Raw genomic sequence first — 20,282 nt, forward strand, 5'->3', positions numbered from 1 at the left:
ACTCAGTGAAGTCCAGCTCCAGAGCAGAGAGTTTCTCTCTCAGGGGGCGCACTGTGCTGTGGTCACAGGGGGCTTAGTGTGGGCTGTGTGCGTCTGGGTGGTGTGTTTCAGTGTTGCCGAGGGCTACACTCTTGCTGGCCTGTTCTGTAGCTGTGGCTGTGTTCGTGGGTTCAGTCAGGTGGAGCTGAACTCTCGGGTGCGGTGGACATGTGGCTACTGGGTCTCTCTCCTATATCTGGGGGAGGTTTCTCCAGGTCGGCCTGTGTTTTAAAATTTGTGAACTTTTCCTTGAAAAGCTCCAGAGTGCCTCACTGCCCTGTATCATCACTGTACCATTGTGGTAAGTCTTGATGGTCAGGACAGTGTCTTCTACCTCGCTGTCGCCCCCTATGGAGATTTGCCTGCCTTTGCTGATGCCCCTTCTCGTGGTGTTTGTATAAGCATTCGGATGCTCAGTTAAAAAAGAGCAGGTTGGTTTTAATGTGTTTTTCTCCTGCCTGGTACTAGTCAGTGATAAGGGTCTCTGGATTTTCCTTTATCCTTTGTACTGTTTCCTGGTCTTAACGGTTTTCACGTCCTCAGGGTACTGGAGTACTGTGCTAAGGCCTTGGCTGGCCGAGCGGGTCTGTCTTCTGTTCTGTACTCATCTTGCTTCTTTTAAATACAATGGGCCCAGGTGAGAAGAGCAAACAGACAGCCTGGCTCGGGCGTTTTGAATACAATCAGCCCCGCTGTTCCTTAGTAACAGGTTCTTCAGCTTTGGCCTTTTGAGTTTAATGGGCCCAAGTGGTATTTTGTTTAGTTTTAAACTTTAAGGTAACTTTTTCTAGGTCTTTTTTACTTTTATTTAGTAAAACAGTTCAATTTTAGAGGCCTCTTCAAAAAAAGGAGAAGAAAGAATGAAGTTTACCAGTTGTTTTTCATACTGGTGGCTGATTTTTTGGCTTCTCTTGATGTTACTTGTATTTTCCATGTCCTGCTTGTTTCCTTCGGTGTACTTTTTATTTCTTCCCTTCTTTCACTCTCTGTGTTAGAAGAAGAGAGTAGCACTGTGTGTGAATGTGGTCAGAGTGCTGGTGCTGTATTGCTCCTGTGGAGACAGCAGGTGTCAGTGCCTCACAGCTGTGCCACTGTCTGCTCTGATCCTGGACTCCTGTGAATGTTGGCAGACTCTGCTTCTCACCACTGTGTCTCATCTGCTCTCCTCATTCCTTAATTGTGGTAATTAATTACTCAGCTGGGTCAGTTTGTCATCTCTTTATTTTTATCTCTTCATGGCACCTGTAACAGAGGCAGGGGGGGCTCAGAGGTCCATCTGTACAGACTTTCGGACTTTAGGGCTGTATCTTGCACCTCAGTGGGAACACAGAGCCTTCAAGGCTTGTCAGACACCAGACCTGCCCATTCCTGATTCCTGGATATTAGTGTATTCAGAATTACTCTGTTCATTGACTGTTTAATCAATTAAATAATCACGTAGTCTAGTGTACAGTACGTGCGCAGGCAGTGGAATGGATAGTCAGTGCTGCCTCGGGGCCACAGCTGACCAGGGTCCAACAGGAGGCACACCGTCACCGTGGCAACAACCTGGCGCTCTGCCAGCAGCCCTGTTTCTGCTTTCTTTCTGCTCGTCGGGTCTCATTCTAAGACAGACACAGCAGTTTGATGAGTTTGAAGATGAGCTGTCTTGGAGCTTCTAGAAAGAGCTTGCACATGAGCTCTGTGAGACAATAATAATACAGCAGCAGGGTACAGTGTGCACCTCTACTGTGTCTCATAGATTTGTGTTTCACTGTAGATAACGTGGACTTTATACAGCAGACAGAGAGGACTTGTGCACTACGGCCAGCAGGAGGCAGTGAGGTGTCTCAGAGATCGTGGATCCCAGCTTCCTAGGGACACAGCTCCATCCAGCAGAAACTTCCTTTTCTAAAAAAGGATAAATGTCAGAGGGTCAGCATTTCACTTCTTTTTGATGAGTTTTCTGCAGAGTCAGCTGAGCGTTTTGCTGTTAGATCCTGTGCTCTGCGACAAAGGCATAGAAAGAGAGAACATATCACTTGTGAAGGATGCAGCATTTTACATCTGCGGATCCTGATTCTTGGGAATGTCGGGGCTCTGGTCCTTGCAGTGAGTGTATGAGTGACTGAGAGAGGGACCAGCCAGGCTCAAGTCCAGCCCACCTCCCTTTCTCTCAAGCAAAACACACCTCCTGTCAGAAGACAAAAGCCCACATGTACATCTTTGATATAAGATACGATCACTTTATTAGCCATATACAATTTCTTGCATTAGGAATTCATCTTTTCATATACCCCAGCTTGTTCTCAATGAGATATAGACAGGGAGAGAAGCTTAGGGTCAGAGCACAGCACCCCTGGAGCAGTTGGGGTTAAGGGCCTTGCTCAGGGGCCCAACAGAGTAGAATACCTCTGCTAGCCATGGGATTTGAACCAGCAACCTTCTAGCCACAGGTGCAGATCCTTAGCCACAGAGCCTGTAATTTAACTTTAAACTAAGTCTTCCTGAGCCAAAAAGAAACAGGATGCAGGTCATGGTGTTTTGATATTACATACGATATTACTCTGAACCTGATCACCTGTACTTTATCTATACAAGATATTGAGTTACTATATTCTGACTGTCAAGTGCTTTGCAACTAGTTACTGTATTGCCTGCTTGATTGAATGTGCTGTTGCGATAGCAGCCGGGTTACTGGGCAGCTATTGTAGATACCCAGAGCCCCTGCAGGACAAGGGATGACTGTCCACCCACAGACAGAGCACAGAATCCGTTTGTCTCAAAACACTGCGGCCCCAGTCTTGTCCCTTCTCTCTCCTCCCTGTCCTCCCCGATTCGCTTTTCTCCTGATTAAAGCGAATATCGAACTTCAGCTGATTCATCTCAGAGCAGGTCTGTCTAAACCTCCTCCACTTTAATCAGATGAGAATCAATACCTGGGTAATAAAAATGCTTTGAATTCCAAGATCAGAGAAAAAAATCAAGCCTCTTTGAACATGTGCAGAGGCTGTGCCGCCTGCTGACAGACAGATGTCTCAGGGTCCTCTCTGCCTTTTGTAGCACCGAGCTCTAAGTGCCACAGATGCAATTAAGATACAACAGCAAATGTAATTACTTTTCTATCAAGCAAAATAACTGTTGCGCTTGGTATCTATTTTAATTCTGCCCAATTCCCACCAAAGCTCTACCTGTCACAACAGCCTGTGCCAGCTTATCCAAGAGTTCAAGTTAAATGCCGTGAATCAACAGTATCTAGCATCTAATTTCATTGCAATATCTTCTTATATCTGCATATTTAAATTCTGTAAAAAGAGATGGTAACTTTACAGGTGAATAAGGCAGAAGAAGTCAACTTTCAATGTCAGACTCTGACGTAAAGACTCATTGAAGCCTGTTCTGTTATATATCAAATATGTCATGGTTCAGCAAGCATAGTTTAACATACAGCACCTGCACTGTCCAGCCAGTACTCTGATCCAGTTTGATTCTCAGCACACAGCACTACCTGCAGGTCAGATAATGTTACTGTCCTTTTTCTGAAAAACAGAAAGCTGACAATTGGCTTTCCTGCTACCAGAGCTGTTCTACTAGTATTACTAATCCACATGCATGGTTTCTGTTTGTGCACCAAACCAGTGTCCATATCCATATTTCAGTATTTAAAAAAGACACACAAACGCAAGGGAAAAAGGAATAGTTTGGTGACTTTATTAGAATAAGAAAAGTGACAGCAAGCAAGAGAGAGTGACACCCAGGGGTCAGGGTTGGGGGTGAAGGGTCAGCAGGAGCCCCCCCTGCCTGGTGCCATTACTGGGGTGTCTGTTTACAGTGGAGGGCCTGCTGGGTGTACTCCTGAAGACAATGAGTCTCCAATTCACAGACTGCATCCCACTGTAGTCAGATTTAAAGCCTTCATCAGGCTTAATTGTGCGGCTCAGTGCTGTAGCTCAGTACCTTTTAACCTCATTACTGTCTGTGAACACCTACAGTATGTCGCTGCTTCTGTTCTGCAGCTTCCACTAATTCTCAGAATCTTGGAGAGCAGTGAAGGTGAAGGCGAAAAGTCGATCTCCCTGCTACCAGAAGAGAGAGCAGATTGGAGACTCTCTCTACTCCAGTCAAGTGGAATTACAGTCCAGTCCAGCCCAGTCCAGCACCTCATCGCTGATTTTAAAATCTCCACGCTGTGCTGGACATGCTCACGTGTTATGGGACTGAAATTCTCTGTCCTGAACTTTCTATTTTGCACCAGTGACACAGCATCATTGCTTTCACCCCAGAAATGCCTTCCAGCCTTTATGTACCTGAGCAGTTTGTCTCACTGTGCACACTGACAAGAGTGGATCTTAAGAAACTGCTCTTGTTCTGATGGCAAAGTTGTATATTGTAAAGATGGCAGGTGCCTACCTTAAGCCCAGTCAAGATGGAGAATCCTGAAACAGCTCTGGGGTGCTAGAGGTTCTGCTTTGCTGATGTTGGTGTGAGAGGAGGCCAGTGCAGTGTGCCCAGTTAGCCTGTCCACGGTACTCCTCTGTCCCTGTTAAACTGTCCACTGTGCACCCCTCTCCCACTTAAACTCTCCACTGTACTCATCTGACCCAGTTAAACTGTCCACACTATGTCCAGTTAAACTGTCCACACTACACCCCTGTCAAGTTAAAATTTCCACTGTGCACCTCTGTCCAGTTAAACTGTCCACACTATGCCCCCATCTCAGTTAAACTGTCTACTGTGCACCCCTGTCCAGCTAACCTGTTCAGGAGGTCTGAACTTGCTTATATCACACAGACAGGATTCTTCCTTTAAAACAAGGGAAAGTGTTATTTTCCTGTAGTGTTCTGGATTAAAAAGTAATCTACCCAGAGACAGAGGGCACTACTGCAGCAATGTGATTGTAGCACTGCAGATGGACAAAGGCCTCCTGCCACTCCAGCAGGAGCTACCTCTTCATAAGAAAGAGGCTAGCCTGCAATGTCACTGTCCCCCCAACAGAATGACCAAACCAGAACCAAGGGAAAGGGCAACTCTTAGTTGTGACCAAGAGGGAAAAATACAGAGTCTGTTCACAGTATCGTCAATAAATCTCACACATCAAGGAGCAAAAAATAAATGTATTCAAATAAAGTTAACTCCCAACACAAAAATAACATTCAAATAAAAAATAGTGACAAGAATAACCAGTGCTGTCTAATGTACTTCTCTAAAACATTACAAAAATGCAAAATTTTGTGCTTGTCTTTAAAATCTATACAGTGGGAACAAAGTAATCTACAATCCATTCAAAATGGACAGATCCCTTGTTCTTCTTTCCTGATTTTCTGTTTTCTCTGGAAACTGCCCTGTTGTTTCTGAGTCTGACTGGGGGCACTGTGAGTCTGGGCACTGCCAGCCTGCAGGGCAGCATGTGGCTTTTCTGAACACAGGGTTAAAAAAGTGGAGACAAGGAAAGGGAATTTCTTGTTTCTATAGAAACCAGCAAAAGCCCAACTACAGCATCAGTGATTCAGACAGGACTGGCTGGCTCATGCCTCTGGTGTGACAAACAATCTCTCTGCAGGAGTTCTGTCGAGACCAGCACATGTGAACTCAAGATTTTTATCATTGATGTCTTTAGTGTTATTAGCCACTTCAGCAGCCATATTACCCTGCAGCTCTCAGCTGGCCGCCCACTGTAGCCCAGCAGGTGTGAGCCTGGTCAGTACCTGGATGTGAGACTCCAGGGAAAAACTAAGGTTGCTGCTGGAAGAGGTGTTAGTGGGGCCAGCAGGGGGCGCTCACTCTGCGGTCCATGTGGGTCCTAATACCCCAGTACAGAGACGGGAACACTATACTGTAAACAGGCGCTGTCCTTCGGATGAGACATAAAACTGAGGTCCTGACTCTCTGTGGTCATTAAAAATCCCAGGGCGTTTCTCGAAAAGAGTAGGGGTGTAAATTTCCATTGGCCCTTACCAGTCATGGCCTCCTAATAATCCCCCTCTATGAATTGGCTTTATTACTCTGCTCTCCTCCCCACTGATAGCTGATGTGTGGGGAGCGTTCTGGCGCACTATGGCTGCCATCCCATCATCCAGGTGGGGCTGCACACTGGTGGGTGTGGAGGGGATCCCCATTACCTGTAAAGCGCTTTGAGTGGAGTGTCCAGAAAAGCGCTATATAAGAGTAAGCTATTATTATTATTATTATTATTATTATTATTATTATTACTTCCTCCTGGTCAGGGGCTAGCACTGCCGCTCTGCATGGCTGCACTATCCAGTGCTGTGGCCTGGAGACTTCACCACAAGCACAGTGCTGGTATTACTGTCTCACAAGACAGCCTCCACTGTGGCCCCCGCACTTCCAAGAGCTGTTACTGACAGAGATGTACAGGTCTGACAGGTAATTCTTATTGCACTGCAATTTACAGAATAGCAGTGTTTCGAGATGCAGGATGCCAGTTTGCTGTCTGCCTCTGTATTTCACTGACTGGCGGTCGAGAGTGGTTTCGGGTCACCTGGGCAGGCGTCCCGGGTGCCCCTGCCAGCAGCGCTAGGCTTTCAGACTCGTCAGCTCGCTGGGAGCAGGACTGACACTGACGCGCTCTAATCAAGCGTGTCAGGAACCCAGCCAAGGAGCAGGACGAGAGGACTGATGGAGCAGGCTGGACATGACTGATTTACTCCGTACCTAAAGGGGTGAGCAGGGAGGGCCGGTGGGGTGTGAGTGTCAGCCGGGTGGAGGGCTGGGGTGAATGGGGTAAATGCTCTGTCTTCAGACCTCCTCCTTAGTGCAATGCAGGACTTGCTGTATTTCTTGTTGCCAGAAAAATCAGGGGTCATATCTGATGCCTGATCTTTATTTCCCTCTTCCTCTGCTGGCCTAGGCCCGCAACTCTAAGCCTCTAGAATGAGGTCTTGGCAGGGAGCCCTGAGCCCTGAGAGGTGCAGACTGAGCCCACGTGGGCAGGACTTACCCATGCGTTGACATTAATATCCTGCACATAATAATCTCACACTCGATTAGGCTCTCTGTACATTCTACTTCAGCAGCGCATTAAGACAAAACTTTCCCCAGACTTCCACAGCGGAGCTGGGCTGATGATGACATGGGCTGAGCTTTCATGTAGAAACTGACCTTGGGCAACAACACGCAAGGCCCACCCTGCTGTCCACGGTCATCTAATCAAACTGTCCTCTCCAGGCTGCACCCCCCTCTCGGAAAACTAGCCTCTCTGCTTCCCAGATGAAAACTTTTCCTCAAATATTAGCTGAGAGGAGAACCCTGCAGTAACACTTAATCCCATCTGACGCAGGACCTTTGCCACTGTCTCATTCCAACTGCTGACTAACAGCCAGCCAGCAAGCTCAGTGCAGCCAGAAAGAGTTCACTTTGTGTTTAAACATAAATCTGCAAAGTTTATTATTTCTCCCAGAAATAAACATTCATCCAGACTACATTTATTTATTTTATCCCAGGGATGTCCAGTTCAGTACTGATTATATTTCTAGTTCTGGGGGGGGAGGGGAACGGTTGTTTTATTTTGATATCTTGCGACAGTTTCATAACAAGCGACTGTCTAACCCCACCACCCCCTGGCCTCTGCACTGCTGCCCACAATGAAGAGTCCAGGAATAAACGGCCCTCTTACAGGTCATCTGGCTCCAGGTTATCGATCAGAGCCCTCCTGCCCTTCGCTGCTTCTCCCTCATGTGCTCAGGTCAGCAGTCCCCTCGCTGACTCTCTTCTGAAGTACTCTGCCACCTACTGTATGTGTATCTGTGACAGCATGGAAGGAGAGTGGCATTAACCCTTTCATGTGCTGATCTTTAAAACTGCTGCAAAAACAGGACTTTCAAGTTCAACCTTTTCGCTGATTTGGATATGTTTTCCAATTTGTTTTCTAAGCCGAAATAAGTATGGTCTCCACATATACATATGCCAGTTAGGACAGGCAAGACATTATCTGAACCATCAGATGCTACAATTCCCCAGGCAGCAGGAGATTCTACCCAGGCGAGACAACTGTCAGGACACAGACACAGGTCACAGGCAGGTCCTCTCCTGACTCACAGCGCTGCCCGTGACCTGTGCTCAGAACAGCACAAGGGACTGGACCGCTTGGCCAGAACCCAGGAATCACAGAGCGAAACAAACAGGGCAGTTACAGGGCAGGGAGAAATGAAGCACAGCAGAACAAACAGACCAGGATAATCAAACCAAAACAAACAGCGAACCAGCAGGCTTAAAAAGCACACCTGGGAATTTCTAGTGTGCCTGGAGAGGCGCTGAGCGCAAGCCGGTCAGCTGTGTGCAGGATGTCAGCCTGCCTCCTGCAGCCTGCTGACAGCAAAGTGCTTCATCAATACTCTGCTGCACCCAGCAAGTCTTCCTTGGGAGTGCCCCCTGCTGGCAATATTCAGCAGTACTTCCAGGTCCATTCACACTCTTTGCAGAGGGGCTACAGCTGGGCGGCAGGGGAGAGGGGGTCATCAGGTCAGGGTTCAAGTGCCCTCCCCCCATTACACATGCCCCCGGGCTGGAGGGGGCGTTTCTTCCTCTGTTTCGATCTTCAGTAGATAAAAAAACGTTTTATCAAAAATAAAACCTTCCCTGTCCTACCCTGCTGTCCCTCCAGCTCCCCCCTCAGCTCAGGTGGGGCTCTCAGACAGAGCAGATTCCTCACAGCTCCCCCCCCGGGCCAGCCTGCACGACTGCACAAACCCGTGTGCGCGAGAAGAGGGGTGTGGTACCAGGGGTTGTGTTTAAAGATTCCCTTGTACACTTTATCGACAAAGCCATTTTAGGAAATCATACATATTTATAGAGACATTGAGATTGTGCTGCTGTCCCATCAGTTTCTCTGAAACTCATGTGTTTCTGAATTGCTTTTCTGCCACCCCACATTAAGACAGGGCTTTGAGTCGTTCCAGTACTGCAGATCTGCACAAATTACCTTTCTGTGAGTCTCGCCTTGTCCATTAATCAGACTCAAACACAGTCTGATCTTACTCAATGATTGTAAAAACAGGTTGTATGTGTTGCTGAGTGTCTTTAATCTGCAGTCCGCTGATGGCAGGTACAGGGCAAACAGAATCCATGTCGTTTAACTCAATGTGCAAAAGCAACAAGATCTTTCCAGGCTGGAGGGCCATCCTGGACATTCAGCACTGCTCTCGGGTCCTGAACAGAACAGCCCACCCTGGCTCCTGCCAGCATGGCGCCCAGGATTTCTTCTCATTGCAATGCCAGCCTCCCTGTCTGTGCAGTTTTTCCACAGAGATCCGAGTGGAGTCTCCTGCTGGCTCCCAGAGCCTCTCTGTGTGGTGCTGTCTTGTCCCTGCCGGTGCGGAAACTCTGGGATGACAGGAAAAACAGAAGGGCCAGGCAGGCTAGGGGTGGGAGTCCAAGTGATGGTTCTGGCAGCGGGGGCTGGGGGCAGGGGCTTCCTCACACTGTGCATCCTGGCCTCCCTCACTGGCCGGATGGAGTCCTGTCGCTGGCGCTCTTGTGGAGAAGCTTGCTGAAGTCTGCCAGGCTGCCCAGGCCTTGAGTGGAGTGCAGGGCTGCCCTGCCCAGGGCTGGGGGGGCACGGGACGCGTAGTGGTGGCGGCCGGAGGACGAGGCATTGTTGCTGTTGAAGTTGAGAGTCTCAGGGTTCCATCGTAGGGAGTCCCCAAAATCCAGCTCAGTGTTAGGAGCTGAGACCACCCTCCTCCTTTCAGGACTGTCCTGGGGTGTCACAGGATAGGGGTACTCCCCGGCTGAATTGCGCAGCGGAGCTCCGGGCCGCGTGCCATGCTCCCGGGACAGCGGAAGCTGGGGAGGGGGCTCGTGCACCGCCAGGGCCAGGTAGTGCCGCTCGGCCAGCTGGGGCGGGTCACCCTGCTCCTCGGGGTGGCGCATGCCCCTGGCGGTGGGCAGGTGCTTGGAGCTCAGGTAGATGACGGAGGAGGGGGGAGGGCAGGGCGTGCCGGCGGAGTTCAGGTAGGTCTGGCTCTGATCCCAGCTGGGGTCGCCCGCGCTGAGCCGTAGCCCCGGGGGGGGGCGCTTCTGCTGGAGGGGCGTCTGCTCGGGAGTGGGCAGCAGCCCCGGGTCCAGGTCCGGCTGGCTGAGCCGCATCACCCCTCCAACAGGTTTGGGCCAGCCGTTCTGCACCATGAGTGGTGCTAGTAGTGTCTCGGACTGCCCTCGGGGCGGCGGCCTGTCCCCGCCCCCGCAGGGCCGTGTCACGCTCACTACCGAGCCCCCACCGCCCTGCGGAAGCATGCTCTGCTCCTTGTCCCCCTTGCGCCGACCGCTGCTGGAACCAGCACCCCCGCTGCAGGCACGGCGACGGTGCTGGTGCCTCATGAACCAGCAGACAGCCAGGCCTGACAGTGCCGCCCCAGTGGCGAAGGCAGACACTGCGGAGAGCACAAGCAGGTTCACGGACACCAGCCCCTCTGGCTCCTCTACAAAACTCTCCTGCAGGAGCCCTGCGTACAGAGAAAGAAGGAGAGTTAGGGAGGCACAGTGATGCTTTACCTCAATCATCTTGCTGTTTGGTTATTTGAGAATTAAGTGGTCATGTCATGAGTTGAGCAGGTGGATGGTGTTACATTGTGGGCTTTGCCATCTCTTAACAACTCTGTGACTGGACCCAACCCCCCTCCCCCCCAGGCTCTGCAGGGCAGCCCCTACACAAAATGGGGCCAGAGTACCCCTGTGGGGCAGCCCGCACACAAACTGGGGCCAGTGTCCCCCCGTGGGGCAGCCCACACACAGACTAGGTCCAGAGTCCCCCTGCTTTTCCCATCTGTCTGGCTGTTCTGGAAGGAGTTTGCAGAAATTCATTTTCCTCGGGAAGGGAAGAACTTCGGCTGGTAAACACTGCGCTCCACACAATAACAGTGCACAGCAAACTTAATTAAACTCCTACGTGTTTCTGCCTCACGGCAACCCATAAATATGGAGTGAAAGAGACAGCAGCAGCCCCCTGGCCATGTGGAGACTCCTCTGCAGCTGGGAAGGGTGGCAGGACGGCCTCCGCAGACACACTTTGTCACTCAGGTCCCGGAGGGCTTTCAAGCTGCCTAATAACAGTACGTCAATACCAAAACCTCTAACCATCTCCTAACAGTGTTAAAATCAGGGCTTCTTTCGTGTGTTTTCTGCTGTCTCTGTTACCCAGGTTGCATTCTGGGGAACTGCTCCATGCAGAGAACATGCTGGCCAGTGAGGAAGAGGTGAAAAGTGGTAAATCTGTATATTTAACGTTTTCATGCCACATCAGCTCACAGCGCATAACAATAAAAATAAGAGAAAATATAAAAATTAAAATGCACAGATTAATACAGTAAACCAACTCATTAAGGAGTTTCTCGAAAAGAGAAGGGGTGTTACCCTGGCATCCTGGCCAAATTTCCCATTGGCCCTTATCAGTCATGGCCTCCTAATAATCCCCATCTATGAATTGGCTTCATTACTCTGCTCTCCTCCTTGCTGAGAGCTGGTGTGTGGTGAGCGTTCTGGTGCACTATGGCTGCCATTGCATCATCCAGGTGGGGCTGCACATTGGTGATGGTGGAGGGGATCCCCATTACCTGTAAAGCGCTTTGAGTGGAGTGTCCAGAAAAGCGCTATATAAGTGTAGGCAATTATTATTAATTATTATTAAAAGCTAGAGTGTAACTGAGTTTTAAAAGACAGGACTTCACAGTGCTGATGGACAGCTCATGGCAACAGCTCATACTGGGCTGGCAGCTCATCCCAAAGCCTTGCAGCAGCAGAGCAGAACTCAGGCTCAGAAAGTCATGCTTAAAAACAGCAATGGTGTTCAATATCTGAACTTTCTTTAGTCACCAATGCAATCTAAAGGCAGCTGCTTCAGAACTGCATACTTTCACTCGTCTCCTGCCTCTCCCAGGGTGCAGTGTCCTCCCGAGAGACAGCTTGGCTCTTTTTGCACACCTCACCCTTACTCTCCTCCTTATTCTCCTTCTGCGTCTTAATGGAGGCCTCTTAACTGTGTGAGAATTACTTCTAGTAGAAATATAGGATCCACCACAGTATTTGCATAATGCATTCTGGACAAAGTGACATGCTTGTTGGTGTGTCAAAAAACCATTTAACAAACGTCTCTCCTTCTGCATACTACGCAGATAAATGGAAGGAGCATTAACATTACAAAAGATGCAATTTAGAGAAAATCTTGTTCTCCCTATGAGCCGAGGCTGGGCTGCTACTTGGATGGGCTTTGATTTGATGGATCTGTAGCTATTAACTCACCTGCTCAGGCACAGGCACTCAACACAAAAGCCCAGGCAGAAGCTGGTCTGTCTGTGGAACAGAGTTCCCACTGAATGCAGTCCTGCCAGATAGAGATCAACGCCTCTACAGCGGCCTGAGGGTCTGTGTTCATAAAGCATTTAATCTGTGCAAAGTTTCGCACAGTAGGCAGATACTCCACTGCAGTCAGGAGCCGGTGTCATCCCTCAGCTCCTCTCCCTCAGAGCTGAGCGTGCTGAGCAGCAACAGTCCCGTGTGGTGACTGTTCAAACAAGCCCAATCTATCTGCAGTTTGTGGAGCAGAAAATGCGTTTTCTGTGTGAGTGCAGCAATGCTTTAATTGAAATGAAATTAAAATAATGAATTAGCCTTTCTCCTCACTCAAATAAAAAGTGGATTTTCATACCAGCTGGCAGTTAAATGTGAGATGTACCTTTGCCCGTAAAATGAATATTGACTTTTATAGTGGAGACATTTCCTTTACAGTCTTAAGCAGTATCCTCCCTGTGTCAGCACAGTGGTTCGTAAAGATGACACCAGTTTTAAAATGACAAATAATATCAGATCATCTGTGTGCTGGTGTACACTGTTTCACCTTTTGGGGAAAAAGAGCAAAGGAATAAATGGTTGGAAATGGTAAAAAGGACATATCTTCTTTAAAAAAAACCTTACCAGCAAGAGCTACATATGTATCTGTAGCAGGAGCAATTATGTGAGACTCGTTGTGCCCACGGTGCCTGCCCGTGCTGCGCCAGCCTGCTTGTTAAATTTTATTGTAAGCTGCACCGCCTGTCAGGCTGACAACAGCTAATGGTTCCTCAGCTTTCGGCTCCAGTTACGAGTGCAGAGCACTGTAGGAGGGGGGAATGGGGAGGGGGGGTTCAGAGCATCTCCTACCTCCAGGGCTGTCGGCTGTACCCTCTCTCACTGTCGCTTTGTCCTGGCTCGCTCTCCCTTCCTTCTCACTCCCTTCACACTCTCTTCCTCTGACGTCTCTCACTCTACCTGTGTCTGTCCAGCCCTGTCCAGTTTCCCTGCTGCCTTGTGCGTGTCCAGATGTACTGTGCTCTAGTGGCACCACAGTTGGAACCTGCAAATGCACGGCTCAAGGCTGCAGCAGTGTGTGTGGAGTTTTTCCTCTGTTACTGTGCATAAACAAGCTGGCTGCTCAGCTGTGACACTATCAATTTTCAGATGTGAGCCAGTGTCACTGGGAAGGAATCTGTGCTTTTGCAGGAGAGCATGATAATGAAACACAGTGCAGTCGGACAGGGTGACCTGCAGACATGGAAGAAAGAAGATCTTGCAGACTTCCTCCTGCCTCATTCCTTGAACTTCTCAGCTCGCCCTTGGCTGTGCCGTGAGACAAGGGCAACATGTCTCAGAAGTAAGACCCTATTCACCCAACACGCAGCAAAGTCAGCAGCGATGTCTGGGCTTTACATTTGGCAAAATGTAAAGCTCACGCAAGGCTCAGAGGTCTACTCTATATGGGGACACTCCTGGTGACCCAGAGGGAAAACAAATACAGCACAGCTCCGGCCTCTGTTTGCATTCGGCTGAGACACTGACTCGGGCAATGCCACGCTCCGCCTTTAGAGCTTCGGGAATGTTAAGCCTGAAACTTGCAAAACCTCTCAGCTCTTCTGAGATGTCCTTCTAGTCTGATTTAGTGGTGAGAGACAGAAGAGTTAATTTTTTTCTTCTCTCTGAAGGAGGTGTTTGAGATGTGCAAGGAAGACCCAGCTGCCCCTGGAGAAGAAGTCAGTGCTTCTCGCTGTGCTGTCTACCTTGCTGTGTCTGAGAGATCTCCTTCTCTACACACAGCCTGCAGACAGCGCCTCTGTACACCTCTTCCAAACACTGAGCTGTCATAATACTACATCTGGTTTTAAACAAAAACAGCAATAAACCCTGCATCAGATCATAAACTAAAATAAAAAATCTGTATGCATTTTGTGCTATAGAGATGCTTTTCAGTTCAGTATAACCCTAATGAGATCAACCACAGTGAGCGAGCAAAGACTTCTAAATAATTAAAAAACATTTATGATTATTCATTCCAGAATGTCAGTGCACTTAGACTTTTTCTGAAAAGCTTCTCTTGATTGGTACACCTCAAGGAATTTGCAAAGTCACAGCTTTTCTCTCCTGTGTGGATGAGTGGGCAGCTGCAGACAGAAGCTCCCAGAGTGTGGAGAGTACAGCCTTGTCGGAAGGGAGAGTGTGAAGGGGAACGGACAGTTGCTCTCTATCATAGACGGCGCCCCTGCCAAACTGCGTCTGCTAGAGAGCTGCAGCTGTGACAGCAGGGACTGGAGTGACGCTCATCCATCCATCAGCCCCATCCCACAACGCCCCACTCCTGCTTATTGATTGGCTCCTGGTATTTATCTGACTACTCTGGAGCTGCGTGGTTTGAAAATCAATTCTCTCCACTTCCCCCAGTCCTGCCGATCTACCGAAGAGAGGCAAAATGCTTTCTGTTACCAGCTCATTTCTCTCCCAGCTAATCGAGCCTCAGCTCTTGAAAAAGTCAGTGCTGACAGGCTGCTCTGGCTTGGCAATGCCTGTGAGGCCACACCTGTTTATTCCCAGTCTGGGTGATCAAAGAGCTGCAGGGAATAATATGTGAATCTGAACCTGTGCCCTACAGGTCTCTAAAAAGTCTCAACAGAAATGACCCAGCGTCTACTGACAGTGCATTTAAAACTGAGAACAGGAGGCACTTTTTACAAGGTTATGGGAGTCTGGAATGAGATAACCAGCAATCTTATCTATGGATCAATAAGTGGCTATCTACAAAATAAATGAGGACTGAACAGCATCTTCAGTAATCTTTCTTATATTCAGGGCTCTTTGCTCAAGAGAGAAATTAGCTTCCACTTTTTGAAGACTTCTGGGAACATTTAGAGGTATAAATCCAGTAAGATGATAATCCGGGTCTGGACTAGTTTGAACTAAGAAAATAATAGTTTTATTAATGTAAAAGGAAGTTTTGAAAAATTACAGGTGGTGGAACTTAGAGTTAGAGTTAAAAGAAAAAGACCAACATTTGTAAATGGAGCACAAGAGCCTGGAAACTTGTCCTGTGAGAGCTTTTCTATCGGGAAACAAGACCCATCTGAAGGTGGACAGGATCAATCCCATCACTTCCTGCAAACTGCATATGGAGATGAGGAACAGAGCCTGGGGAGTCAGGGCAGCTCAGCGGAGGCCTCCTCTTCACACACAGGGACTGGGGCTGGGGGGAACACTCTGCCCCCTCAGGTCAGCTGGGGGCATCGAGGGGAGTCATGGTGTGTGTCTGGGCTCGCTGAGCTCCACACAAGCCAAGGGTCTGTGCAAGAACCCAAGCAGACATGTCTCTTACCTTCACAGTCGCCCAGGTGGGATGTGTTTCCGTGCTCAACGTCCTGCTCAAACGGCAGTCTGCAGTGTGAGAGGAGAGGAGTTACAGCGCGTCTACCCAACACACTGATTCACGTGACCGTATCAGGCTTAAGGCCCACAGCGCACAAGGCCCAGCTCTAGCAGGGGTTAAAGTCAATGTGGATGTTGCAGTTGTATGCTGTGAGTCAGTACTTTTCTTTGTCATACTGAATAGCTCAGTGTAGATATACTGACTGCTGCTAACAACTGGAATATTAAATGTCACTTTGACTAATTTACTGCATTGGAAAAAAAACAATAGTAACGAGCTGCAGTCCATTACAACACACAGGACTGGGTTATCTCCAGCTTCCGTTCAGGACGTGTTTATCATGTTCTGTGACCATGCTACCTGCATTCCTGAAACTATCACTCGTCCATGGCAGAGTCTGGCAGGCCTGAGGACTCCTGCAGAGGCACAGATGAGCAAGTGGACGTACAGACACTGCTGCTCTGCAAGCAGAACTAACCCGGCACAAACAGGCCTGGAGGCCTATAACCCACTCTGCCAAAGAACCATCAGCATCACCGCTTGTAGCAGAAACAGCAGTGAATTCCAAACTTGAGCTTAGAGGCTCATCTGGCACGAGCTCCAGCCTGTTTCTTCAGACAGAAATTCTGGAGAAAGACAAATCCAATTGCACACACTTTCACCTCCCACGTATAAATATCACATCGACTGCCCACCCCTCCCTGCTGGCAGCAGCTTCCTGGCTCATCCCTCATTAAAGGGTGGTCTCCAACAGCCCTGTCCTCGCGGTAAGATTGTTGTTCTGCCCTTGGCTCTTGGTTCGAATCAGACTCTTCTGAGCAGAAAGGGTTACCTGCGGCTGGACTCACATTTACACAGCTGGGCAGACTGGAGGTACTGTGTTTACACAACTTGACCAGGGCACAAAGCAGTGTCTACAGCAAGGGCTCGAACCCACAACCTTCCTCTTACAGAACCATAATATGACTCTCCACTGCACTGCTGGCTAGGAGGCTAATAACTTCTTTTCAGGTAATGACATTTTCACATCAAGCTTCCATGTGGGATACTGTCATCCCGTGAACGCTCCTCAACCTCAGCACATCAACGCTCCTCACCATCAGCACCTTAATGCTCCTCAGCCTCAGCACATCAACTCTCCTCACCCTCAGCACCTGAACACTCCTCAACCTCAGCATGTGAATGCTCCTCAACCTTAGCATGTGAACGGTCCTCACCCTCATCACGTGAACACTCCTCACCCTCAGCACATCAAATCTCCTCACCCTCAGCACCTGAACACTCCTCACCCTCATCACATGAACGATCCTCACCCTCATCATGTGAACGCTCCTCACCCTCATCACATGAATGCTCCTCACCCTCAGCATGTGAATGCTCCTCAACCTCAGCACGTGAACGGTCCTCACCCTCATCATGTGAAATCTCCTCACCCTTAGCACGTGAACGTTTCACACACTCAGCACGTCATAGTCACACATTCATCTGAACCTGCCTCTGAGGTCTGACGGCGCCGATGCTCACAGTCCATCTACAGTGAATGCTGAAAAATCCCAGTACCCCAGAAACTACTTTCCATTGCATGACCTGCAGTCCACTCTGTAATGTCTTTGCTCACCTTGTCCCTGGTTCCAGGAAGGAGCAGGTACTGCCCCGGGTCCAGCCACAGTAGGGGTCCCTCAAGGCGATGCAGTTCCTGCAACACAGGAGAGAGGCCCTGAGCACAGTCTCTCACTGCACGCTGACACTGACTGCACGCTGCATAACAACATTGCACACTCCACACTGATGTATTGACTGCACAGTGCACACTGACACACTGCACAGTGCACACTGCATGCTGACACTGTGCACTGCATGCTGACGCTGCACACTCCACACTGACACACTGTACACTAACTGCACACCAACACTGCACACTGATGTACTGACTGTACACTGCATACCAACACTGCACAGTGCACACTGACACTGACTGCACACTGCATACCAACACTGCACACTGACACACTGACATACTGACACTGACAGAAACTACTGTCAGTAGTAGGGCATACTGTACCCTGACACCGAATGCACACTACGCACTGACTGCACACTACAGTGTCCTGCATTCGTCTCTAACACATCTGAGCTATATTGCATGTAAGTTATGTAAGTTACTGTGTAACACAGTAACAATGTTTTTATTTATAAAATGTGTTTCTTTGCATATGTCAGAACATACTGTAAGGACATTTATAAATGAGAGGAGGCCATTTATTATTTATGCTTATTAGTAGCTAATTGATCTGAGGATCTTGACCAGCCATTTAATATATACAAATGCATATCATATGCAAACTGCATGAATATAACATCCCATTGTGTGTGTGTTCCATGTCGAGCCCTGGGTAGAGTCTTGAGCCAGAAACACTAGGAATAAGAATGGAGAGACATGAGTGGGCAGGCCTGGCAGGGCCGGGCACAAGGGGCACTCACTTCATGCAGCGGGCATGCTGCTGGCAACGGGCCAGAGGGACGCGCACCACGCAGGCTGGGAAGGCCAGGAGCAGGGAGCGGCTGGGGCGGTCCAGGCTCATTGCCAGCATCCTCCGTGCAGAGGGGGAGTCCACGCCACACCTGGACAGGTACATCAGCTCATTGCAGTAATCAAAACAGACAGCAAATATGGCGACAGCAACAATAATACTAGCAATTATACTGTCATGTAAACAAAACAGTGTCATGCTAGCAGGGAGAGCTGGTGTGCACAGTCACAGTGGGCACCCACACCTGAAAAAGCCAGGCAGAGAAGCACAGCAGGTCCACCACAATGCAATATTAAAACCAGGAGTGTGAGACTTTCCCACGGAAAATGTGTTATGTTTTCCACTAGCTTCCTCATATCCATGTTGTGCATTTATTGTGTTTTGCAATGGACTCATGTGGTTTGTGTGCCGTTACTGTTACTATGGTGTTCTTATACTGATTTAATAACAAAGCTCTACAAGGAGATCCAGCGCTCCAAGGCACAGAGAGAGGAGTAGGACTCACTTGTCAGGGTTAAAGCCTTCAAACTCCTCCAGGAAGACGCTGCTGTAGGCAGCCCTGTTGTCCTCCTGGGGGTGGACGAGGAATTTGAGGACGGTGCCTGTGTCAGATCCCAGGAACAGAAGTGTGTGGTTCCTGTAGGGGCCGGCGGCAGTGTCCACCACGATCTTGCTGAGCTGATATCTGAGAGAGCAGAGATGGTCAGACTCTCGGACCACGTCACACACATGCAGGCAGGCGATGTGCTGGCACCGTGCTGTTACCTGACCATGGTCCTGACAATCCAGGGCCGCTGACCAATAGAGGGGACGGCCTCGTCCATCAGAGGGTGTGTCTTCACAAAGTTCAGCACTTCGTCTGGGAAGGCTGTGGAGGAGTTGAACCTGGAGCCCTGGACAGCACAGCCGCCTGGCCTGAGAGGGGGAGAAAGAAGGGGGAGAATAGGGTAAAGAGAGATTCACTCAGCGAGAGACTCGCTCTCAGTGCTGGGGTAGATGCCCTGTGTACCTGGGTTTCGGGACCAGCTCATCGGGCACTGCAGTCCAGATGGACTCGGGGAATTTCTGCTCCTTGAAGCGCCCCTCAAACACGCTGGCCAGCTGCTGCATGTCGAAGGCGCAGACCGCGGAGCCGGGGATACTGTTGAGACACACGCAGGGTGAGGATCACACCCCTCTCTCCCTCCTGCCCGAAAACCTCTAACATCCCTTACTGTACACCCTGTCCGCCTGCACGTTTCATCTAAACACCTAAAGGCAAATCCGGGCTGAATTTTAATTACCATCATTAAATTTGATTATATTGTGTTTGAATGGTAAAATTAAATTCACTCTTTTTATTAAATTTTCTATAACAATGTTAATCAGATCCACCATCTGGTGAATGCACGTGGACTTCTTGTTAGTAACACTTAACTCATAACACTGTCCCCTGGCTTAGGATACAGAGAGCTTTGTTGCTATGACTGATCAATTACAGTGTGGCCAAAGCAATAACAATGAACAGAATATTTACAGCAAATCAGATTAGTATTATTATTCGAGACTCTCAGTCTGTGTTCCTCAGGTTGACAGCGGATCATGTACTGAGCTACCAGCTCCTTTGAGTTTCCTCCCCAGTATGTAGGTTTAGGAGCTGATAGGTGTGGCAATTCTGGGAATAGATTTTTTATTTTGGGGAAGAAATGTTTTTTTAGTCCTAGAGTATTTCTCTCAGTGCAGAAGAAAGTGCATCTGTGTCTGTTTCTCCCTGCTGGCAGTGGGAGCACACAACCTGTCCTCTATGGGCAGCCAGGTCTGCCCGTGTCCTGTGTCTATTGCCAGGTTGTGCCCATTTAGCCCTCTAAACTCTACCCCCCCCTCAACATCTAGACCAAAATGGTTTAAGCACATGCCCTAGTTACAGAGATACTGCTGCATTTTCAGTTGGCTTACTGAGGATCAGCTTCAATTTCATGGCTCATGTTATTGCTCATGTCACTGTGACAGCACATTTATTCACTGAAGTAATGAAAAAGTGCATTTTGTTATTTTCATAACTGAAGTGCTGATTAAAA

At 48.9% G+C, this 20,282-nt stretch overlaps 1 protein-coding gene across 1 annotated transcript in view; it reads right to left on the reverse strand.

The window, feature by feature from the left end:
* Positions 1-3,707: 3,707 nt before the first annotated feature.
* Positions 3,708-20,282, reverse strand: part of sema6bb (sema domain, transmembrane domain (TM), and cytoplasmic domain, (semaphorin) 6Bb) — a 67,031-nt gene continuing 50,456 nt past the window's right edge. The window contains exons 11-17 of the mRNA XM_006639897.3: positions 19,235-19,366; positions 18,991-19,140; positions 18,731-18,910; positions 18,176-18,316; positions 17,313-17,390; positions 15,644-15,702; positions 3,708-10,478 (exon numbers count right to left, since the gene is read on the reverse strand). Coding sequence (XP_006639960.2) covers positions 9,475-10,478; positions 15,644-15,702; positions 17,313-17,390; positions 18,176-18,316; positions 18,731-18,910; positions 18,991-19,140; positions 19,235-19,366 — 1,744 coding nt within the window. The 3' untranslated portion in view covers positions 3,708-9,474. The remainder of the gene's footprint in view (positions 10,479-15,643; positions 15,703-17,312; positions 17,391-18,175; positions 18,317-18,730; positions 18,911-18,990; positions 19,141-19,234; positions 19,367-20,282) is intronic.

Source organism: Lepisosteus oculatus, chromosome 29 (genome assembly GCF_040954835.1).
Source record: "Lepisosteus oculatus isolate fLepOcu1 chromosome 29, fLepOcu1.hap2, whole genome shotgun sequence".
Taxonomy (NCBI): domain Eukaryota; kingdom Metazoa; phylum Chordata; class Actinopteri; order Semionotiformes; family Lepisosteidae; genus Lepisosteus; species Lepisosteus oculatus.